This window comes from Lactuca virosa, chromosome 5 (genome assembly GCF_052849685.1).
Source record: "Lactuca virosa cultivar CGN04683 chromosome 5, Lactuca_virosa_CGN04683_v6, whole genome shotgun sequence".
Lineage (NCBI taxonomy): Eukaryota > Viridiplantae > Streptophyta > Magnoliopsida > Asterales > Asteraceae > Lactuca > Lactuca virosa.
Window position 1 is genome coordinate 324,288,088 of NC_136430.1, and position 9,514 is coordinate 324,297,601.

General features: G+C 33.3%; 1 protein-coding gene and 1 long non-coding RNA gene across 2 annotated transcripts; both read left to right on the top strand.

Moving 5' to 3' along the window:
- Positions 1-3,001: 3,001 nt before the first annotated feature.
- On the top strand, positions 3,002-4,036 carry LOC145113165 (uncharacterized). The gene is made up of 4 exons (XM_079049283.1): positions 3,002-3,217; positions 3,260-3,374; positions 3,467-3,585; positions 3,656-4,036. Exons 1-4 carry the CDS (start codon positions 3,002-3,004, stop codon positions 4,034-4,036), a joined length of 831 nt encoding a protein of 276 aa, XP_078905409.1.
- Positions 4,037-7,724: 3,688 nt separating this feature from the next.
- Positions 7,725-8,536, top strand: LOC145117721 (uncharacterized). Its single transcript, XR_013712767.1, has 2 exons — positions 7,725-7,993; positions 8,068-8,536. It is a non-coding gene; the product is annotated as an uncharacterized LOC145117721 (long non-coding RNA).
- The last annotated feature ends 978 nt before the right edge of the window (positions 8,537-9,514 follow it).

A 9,514-nucleotide genomic window follows, 5' to 3' on the forward strand; every position in this document is an offset into this window, starting at 1 on the left:
GAGAGATTTGGGAGATATTTCACATTCTTGGAGAGATTTGGGAGAGATTTCACATACTTGGAGAGATTTCGCATATGGGAGAGATTTGGGAGAGATTTCACATTCTTGGAGAGATTTGGGAGAGATTTCACATACTTGGAGAGATTTGGGAGAGATTTCACATGCTTGGAGAGATTTGGGAGAGATTCACTATTCTTGGAGAGATTTCACATACTTAGGGAGATTTGGGAAAGATTCACTATTCTTGGAGAGATTTCGCATACTTAGGGAGATTTGGGAGAGATTTCACATACTTGGAGAGATTTGGGAGAGATTCACTACACTTGGAGAGATTTGGGAGAGATTTCACATACTTGGAGAGATTTGGGAGAGATTCACTATACTTGGAGAGATTTACATTCTAACACTTTATGGCTCCTTAGGAACTCATATTGAACACTTAGGAGTGTTAGCACAAATCTCACAATAGTCCTTACTTACCTGAGGACGGAATTTCCTAGCCAAAAGTGCTAGTTGTGACAGAATACACCTGGGAACGAGAAGATCAAATGAGACAGAAGTACCCACATCTTTTCCCTAGCTCATGAGTACCCACTCTAGAACTAATTTCGGGACGAAATTCCCTCTAACGGGGGGATAATGTGACAACCGGCTATTCTATGTCAACAAAAGTCAAGCAAGTCAAACGAAAGTCAAATAGTTAGGACATAAATCATAAATTATACCTTGCTTTTAAGGTTCTCGGTTAGGACCGGCGATATAGCTGTAGCCGACAACCACCAGACTCCGACGAACCTCCATTGGACACCGACGAACAGATACTCCAGCGAATAGATACTCTGGCGAAGCTTCAGCCTTTAGGTATGCGATTTCTGTCCCTCTCAATTGTTGAAGCAAATGCCATATGTTTGCTGAGTTGATTTCTGTATGTATTCTTCCTATTTCTCGCATCTAAATTCGTTTTTTCTTCCAAAAATTGTTGAGTTAATGTTGAGGCGATATTTCTGTGATTATTTGTTTTACACTTTTTCCAAAAAATGTTGAATTCTCCCATCTGTTTGCTGGGTACCGATTTCTGCAACTACTAATCATCTGTTCTTCATATTTCTCCCATCAATATGTACGTATTTCAGTATTTTTTTGCTCTATTCGTATTTCTTGCATCTGTTATCTAGTTGACTAGCTATTATCTGTTCGTATTTCAGTATTTCTTGTATCTGTTTGTATTTCTTGCATCTTATTGACTTGCTATCACTAGTTGACTAGTTGTTATGCAGATTTTTGATGAGAATAAGAATTATGATGATATCTAGTTGTTATGTTGATTTTTGAAGATTTGTTGTAGTTCTGGTGCATGTTTGTTGTGTTACTGTGCTATAGCAGTTTTTGATGGATATAGTGAAATGTAACTGGTGCATTTTTGATGTATTTTTCTGGTGTATATAGTAGTTTCCAATCATGACATTCAAAAATTCGACTTCACCATCGGTGGGATCAACCTCGATCGGTGCTCATAAACGAAACTCAGATGATATTAGTTGGGAATATGGTTTTTGCCCGGATAAAAATAAGATGGATACAGTGAAATGTAACTTGTGTGGAAAAGTGTTTACCGGGGGGGTTACTAGATTGAAACAACATATTGGTCATGTGCCAGGAAATGTAAGTCGATGTCCAAACTCTACAAAAGATGATCAACTGAGAATGCGAAATTTTATTACCGAAGGGAAGATAAAAAAGAAAGCTGAACACGAACATGATAAGGCCTTAAGATCGGAGGCAATACAAGTGTTAAATGATAGTGTTGAAATGGATGAAATAGAAGATTCTTTATGGTTGAAAGCACCAAGTTATATAGGCCCCATGGATGGCTATGCAAATAAAATAAACCCTGAAATTATGAAGGAAAAGGGAAAAAAAGTTGATCTTAACGATGTTGATCGGAAAGAAAGAATTTTAGCGTGTCATAAATTCATTAGTAGGTGGGCATATAAAACTACAATTCCTTTTCATGCATTGGAAGATGATAGCTTCAAAATGATGTTTGAGGTTGTTGGCCAATTTGGAACAGGGCTCCCACCTCCTACCAGGTATTCTTTGAGTGATCCACTTCTAAAGCATGAGGTTGAAAGAACAAAAAGTTTGTTGAAAAAAAAACGAAGAATAATGGAAAGAGATTGGATGCTCGATCATGACACATGCTTGGTCTGATAGAAAGAGAAGGAGCATTATGAATTTATGTGTAAGTTCAAGAATGGGTACCGTTTTTATATCATCAAAAGAATGTTCCAATGAATCACATACAAGCCAATACATATATGATTATGTGGAATCTTGCATTCAACAAGTTGGTCTCGATCATGTTGTTCAAGTTGTGACCGATAATGCCACGAATAACATGGGAGCTGCAAAGTTACTACAAGAGAAAAGACCAACAATTTTTTGGACATCATGTGCGACACACACAACTAACCTTATGCTCGAAGGTATTTATATTTCTTTATTATATTATTTATTATTTTAGTTTTTTACATGTCTTATTTTATACTATAATTCGTTAATTTGTTATATATATATATATATATATATATATATATATATATATATATATATATATATTCAAGGTATCGGTGGACTTCCAAGGTTTAAGAAAGTCTTAGATCAAGCAAAGAAATTAACCATCTTCATTTATGCTCACCACAAAACCTTGGCTATGATGAGAAACCACACCAAGAAAAGGGAAATTATCCGACCGGGAGTCACAAGATTTGCTTCCGCCTTTCTAAAATTACAAAGTTTATCCGAAAAGAAGGAGCAACTAAAAAGTATGTTCTCTAGTAACGAGTGGGAGGAATGCAAATTTTTTGGAACACCTAAAGGAAGAGCCTCGTATGGAACAGTGACAAGTCTTCAATTTTGGGCCGATGTGACACAATGTTTAAAAGTGTTTGCCCCTTTGGTGAAAGTCCTTTGAATGGTTGACGCGGATTGGAAGCCCTCAATGGGTTTTGTTTACGAGGAACTTAAAGTAGCAAAAGAAGAAATTATGAAAGCTTTGGGTGTTAACGAGAAAGCTTACAAGCCTATTATAGATATCATAAACCACAAGATGAAAGGTAGGCTAGATTCAAAATTACATTTGACAGCTTATCTTTTGAATCCTTATTATCATTATAAGGATTCCCAACTCCAACATGATCCCGACGTAATGGATGCGGTTCTTGAATTTTTTGATACATTACTTTGAGGATATTTTGAGATGCAAAGACAAGTCGTGATGATAGATTTGCCAAAATACAAGGAAAAAGTTGATAGATTTGGAGCGGATCTTGCAATTAAAGGTTGTATGGTGAACAATGTCGACTTTGATCCGGGTAATGTGCTTTATGTTTATTTTAATAATTTACAAAATAATAGAATTTTATATCTATCAATTTAATAATGTGTTTTTTCTTTAAAATTATAGCAAGATGGTGGAGACTTTTTGGTGGCTCAACTCCTCATTTGAAAAGGATTGTAATGAGTATTCTTTCTTTAACTAGTAGTTCATCGGGTTGTGAAAGGAATTGGAGCACTTTTGAAGCGGTTAGTTATAAAGTTGTAATCTTTAAATATCAAGAACGTTTTTAACCTTTTGTTATGTGTACTTTTATAGGTACATACAAAGAAACGTAATAGATTGGAGACAAATAGATTGAACAATCTTGTTTATGTTCAATTCAATGCTAATCTAATGGAAAAACACAAAAAGAGAAAAGATAGGACTTTGGAAGTGCTTTTATCAAATGATTCTCACGCAGCTCAAGAATGGATGATAGATGGAGATGACGGTGATGGAGATGAAGTTGACCCTGAATCAGTGATGGAAGCAATTGATGAAACTCTTGGGACTAATAATAATCAAGTACCCCGTAAAAGTTCAACACCGAGAGAACTTTTTGATGAAGATTTCGAATCCGACAATGAGGAGCAATTGTTTGAAGAAGATGAATATGAGTCGGATGGAGTTCAAATAGTGGAAGAACTTGAAGATTAAAAGAATATGAACATTTAAATATATGAAAATGTGTGTTTCTATTATTATTAAACTTATTTTGGACTTGTAATATGATGGATTATGACTTAAATGTTTAAATACTAGTTATGACTTTTTTTATGGTTATTTGCTTAGTATATATTTAATTTTTTATTAATAAATAATGGTCCCCGATTAATCCCCGTCGAGACCGATTAATCCCTTAACCTCAGTCGACCGTCGAGCTACCGTCAAGCGATTTCAGCAACCTTGATATATATATATATATATATATATATATATATATATATATATATATATATATATATATATATATATATATATATATATATATTAGGCCCGAGAACTCCTCAAAGATTCTCATTTCCATCTTCAAATTCTTACAATTTCTCTCAAGAAAACAAGTACAAACTTCATGCATTTTCTCCCAGTAACATCATCAAAACATTCCCAGAAACACCTTCAAGATTGATTCTTAAGAATTATAGTAAGTTTTCTTATTAATCTAGTGTTTTTACAACACATTCATGATAGTTCATCTCATTCACACACATTATTATGTGTTAAAAACTCATAGGATACGACTACATTCAAGTGTTCCAAGCCTGAAGATTTCACCATCAACTCTTCATCCCACCACAATTACACTCAAGGTGAGTTCATACCCCTACACTTTTCAAGATTTTTCTATGTTTTAAGGGGGGGAATACAAGTAAAACACAAGAGAACTTGTGTTAAAATACAAAATACATTTTACTACCTTTTTGAAAAAAAGTGCTAAACTCATGAAACAGTTTTACCTCCAAACTTGTGAACTTTCCATACAAAGTTTTGCTAAAAACACGAAGTTAGGAAAAACGAGCACAAACACGATATGTTATTCTTACAAATATATATATATATATATATATATATATATATATATATATATATATATATAATGGGTACAAATATGATTACGATAATAAAATACATATATAATTTTATAAAATACATATATAATTATTTCATTCCATGTTATTATCTATCATGGTAAAATGATAGTGGTACATACAATGGATTCTTCATTTCAACGAAACACGTTTTTTATTAACTATAATAAGTATAGTTTATGGGGCATTCACACTCTTTACTCCTTCAGGACATAGAAATAATTATTTAAAAGTATAATTATTTTTACACTATGTAACCGTTATGGAAGGATAATACTTACATTTACAAGAAAAGGGTTTTCAGTGCACTATACGTAAACCGGTTGATACAATTTTGTGAGATATTTGGCTTCACCTTACCTACCAGAGTACACACTAAAGTCCTGAATTATAACCAGAGTCTCTTGTATGGAGAGCGTGACACTTTTGTATAGATCTATATGGGGATTGACAACCCCGCACCCAAGCTGTTAGCTACAGTTAGACCGACAGGTCTGGGGTGACAAATGTCATAACAATCCGACGTCTGAAGAACGTCGTAACAGGCCACTAGTCGCTAGCATGGTTAAGATAACTCACATGGGGTATTAGCAAAATATTTGGTTTACGGGGTTAACATACATTCAAGTAGTTTTATATAATGATAAAACTTCATAATACTATTTTTAAGTACAACACTACTTACATTTTTAGTCTTTGGATTTGAGACTTACAGCTCATTTTAAAGATAATATTGGATTTTCTGAAAGTACACTCTATCATTTTTACAAGGAAAAGTTACCAATCATTCTCATACAAAACGCTTATGAACTCACCAACTTAATTGTTGACACTTTTCAAAATCACTTGTATTATCAGGAAATCAATAAACAGGTACTCAAAACGGTTTTTAAGGATGGAGCGCTTCAATATCACGTCATATATTTTTTGTCATATGTATTTGATGTCAAACAAACAATGATTTGAATACAATGTAAACTACTTAATTATCAATGCAATGGTCGTATGGCTTTGATCACTATTATTCATTTGTTATGATATTGTAAACGAAGTCATTCACCCCCAAACGTTTCAACCGTTCTTGTTTGGGGGTGTGACAATATATATATATATATATATATATATATATATATATATATATATATATATATATATATATATATATATACTATGAATAATAAATAAATAAATAAATAAACCTTTTTTTTTGGAAAGGGAACTTCCCTAACGAGGCTTTGCCTCATGCCCTGAAGTCACTGCAGGCGAACCTCCATGGCCACAAGGGCTGAGTAGTGCCAAGATTTGAACATGGGTCAATAGGTTATCCACCATATCTTCCACATGTCTTACCAAGTCACCACAACCCAAATTATTCTATAGAATAAAAACCTTATACAAAATTAAAACTTTGAAACAAACAAAATAATAAATAAATAGAAAACTTTGATAAAATCTTATATAGAATAAAAACCTTATACAAAATTCAAAGTTATTCTATATAAGATTTTAACAAAAGTTGGTAGATATATTACAATTAATAAACAAGATTAAAACATTTTTTTGCAGCATTTTTGTACTTTAACAACTCACAATATAATATGCCTTTTTACGTTTATGCTAAAAAAAAGTTCTATGAAAGAAAAGAAAGAAAGAGAAACAGAAAAAGAAGTTACAAATCCTACAAAGATGAGAGACAGAGAGCTCACTAGCTACGGAGGTTGATGGTCGGAGTTGTAGATCGGCAAACGACAGAGAGGAAAGACCAAGAGCGCACCATTGTCATCAAAGGCGGACATAAGAAAGAGACTGGTGAGCCATCGGGAGGCGGTAGAGATGAAAGTGGGTCCAAACCTGGATCGGTTGACCCGGACCCGGAAAACCTGGAAACCGGAATTGACGTATTATAAGAACCAAGAACCGAACAGGTATACGTGAACCGGTTCCGGGTATCGGACCTGGTAAAGTGGGTATGAAACCGGTTGGAACCGAAAATTGATAATTGGAACTGGATTCGTGTATTAGACCCAGAAATAACCGGAAACCCGGAATCGTAAAGGTGACACACTTGGAAAATGAAAGAAAAAAACAAATTGTGAAGCTGTCTTACTTTCAAATTGTTATAAAATAAACGGTACATTTATCATTTGTTATGATCCCACATCGGTCGAAAGTACTATAAGTTGGTGGCTTACAAGTCTAGGTGTCCCCTCCTCCTACAAGTTGGCTTTTGGGAGTGAGTTCTACACTTGGGCTTATGGCATGATGCGGGCCTAGTATGATGGGTCTGTATCATCATTTATGTGATTTCGTACAACCTAACTTATTTTTTCTGTATTATTTTTTCTACTATACCTATTTCAAGATGAAGCAAATATGTACAAACTGATCCATTTATGTGATGTTCAGACATAAACCAGGCCTATGTCATATGTTACAATATAATAAAATTTAATTAGAATATGTATATCCTAAAACCTATTACGGTATACCACTTGATAACACATGGGTCTCTTGAAATCATCAAATTACCCTTTTTTTATAAACCTATGGTAGTGGTGTCTAAATTGTGTGGTTAGTGCATTTGCTCTCATTGTCTTCTTTTGACCTTTTTCTTTAAACTTCATTGATTGCTGTCTATGCATAATCAGATGAAATAATCACCGAAAAGAAAAAGGATTAAAATCGCCTTTTCTTTGTTATTTCAGGTGTTTATATGATTTGTGATTGCCCTGTACTCTCACACTCTCACACGGACAATATCATGGAACAGTGACATTATACTCTGCTTTTTTCAGTTCTCTTTTTATCCATTAAAGTTTGCAATTTCACTGTTAATTCACAACTTGAGGCCGAAGCTTCATCATCTCCTTCAAGACAAAGACTGCATTTAAAGAAGTCACGGGGATGCATTTACTCTTTCTTTTTTCTGTCGTTTTTGCCCTTGGACATACAGTCATTGCTTATCGAGCAAGTTGCAGAGCAAGAAGAAAGCTCATGCTTCACCGAATTGACCCTGAATTAGTAGGTAATAAACTAATAATCACTTATATTCAAAGATTATGCTTCATCTAGGTTCTGAATGTAATTTCTAATATTTAGGTTCTTTCAAGCAAACTTTTATTTACATCTGGGTATGCTAAAGTCTCAAGATCACCAACACCTAGTGCTGGTAGAACACCAAAAAGTGACAGTGAAATCAGAAAACCATTCAGGGGGCAAAATCGGAATGATGGTGAACTTCCACTTAGATTACTAGCAAATATTGATTTGAGTTTCTAGTTGATGTTGATCACAGGAGAGGAGTAGATTTTTTTTTGAGTAGCCCTTGTCGTCGTGGGTGGATCAGTAATGGTGTATTTTTTTGAGCAGCCCCACTAAACCGGTTTCGGTTCGTTAAACCCAAATGAACCTGGTTCCGGTTTTTATTTATTTATTTATTTTTCTTTACAAACCCGGTTCTAAAACCCGGAATACCCGGATCCATAGGACCCGTATCCGAAATACCTGGAATCAGGATAAAGCTAATTTTTAAACTCAATACACGACCGTTTAAGCATTTTTCTAGTTATACCCGGTGCTGATATTTTCTAATGAGAAATCCGGTAGAGGCGTACATTCCAACGGTTTTTATCCAAATAAGTTCTACATTTGAATTTTTTTTTTTTTTGGTTTTCTTATCGAGTTTTACTTTTCTTAATCAATTTGTATCCTACTTTTATTAGAATTTTTATTATCCTTATCTATTATCCTAATGTGTAGCGGGATAATGATATAAGATTGATTTTTTTTAAGTTAATAACTAAATTAAATAATTTTTTTGAAGTACATATATGAAAATATCATAAATCTAGAGGGGTTAGAATATCTTATACTATATATAAAACATATTAGTAATATCTTGAATTTTAGGAGGTACAAGATACAAAGTTTTGTGTACAAATTAATTATGCATAACAAAACCATTAATACTTGCCAAAAATTTTGAAAACTTGAATTAAGGAAGGTTATTAGAAAATTAATTTGGAACAAAATAATAATTTTAAAATATTAAATCCATCAATATAAGTTAATCTAAATTTCTTAAACTAGATACCGATAATAATTAATTTTACATCAAATGTATAAACATACAATATAAATATAAGTTTTAAACATAAATATTTTAATTACAAGTGGTAATTTTTATTATTACATAAAATAACTAATACCAAAATCTAATAATTATATTCCCATAAGAAAACTATTCGCCAAAAAAATTATTTATCGTCACTGCTTTGCGCGGGCACACATCTAGCGTGTGTGTATGTGTGTGTGTGTGTGTGTATATATATATATATATATATATATATATATATATATATATATATATATATATATATATATATATATATAAACATCTAAAAACAGTGGGGGGGGGGGGTGTCCCCTTGCACCTAACAAGGTTCCGCCCCTGCTCGTATGTATTGATGCACACCAGGAAACAACTACCAAAATGACATATATCTATATTATATACAACTGAGTTATAATGAGAGCAAAAGACATT

Bases quoted from the DNA above. Each gene is read 5' to 3' on its own strand.
- LOC145113165 (XM_079049283.1), top strand. From the start codon at position 3,002: ATGGGTTTTGTTTACGAGGAACTTAAAGTAGCAAAAGAAGAAATTATG. The intron at 3,218-3,259 runs GTTCTTGAATTT...GGATATTTTGAG, and splicing joins ATCCCGACGTAATGGATGCG to ATGCAAAGACAAGTCGTGAT. The intron at 3,375-3,466 runs GTAATGTGCTTT...TTAAAATTATAG, and splicing joins CAATGTCGACTTTGATCCGG to CAAGATGGTGGAGACTTTTT.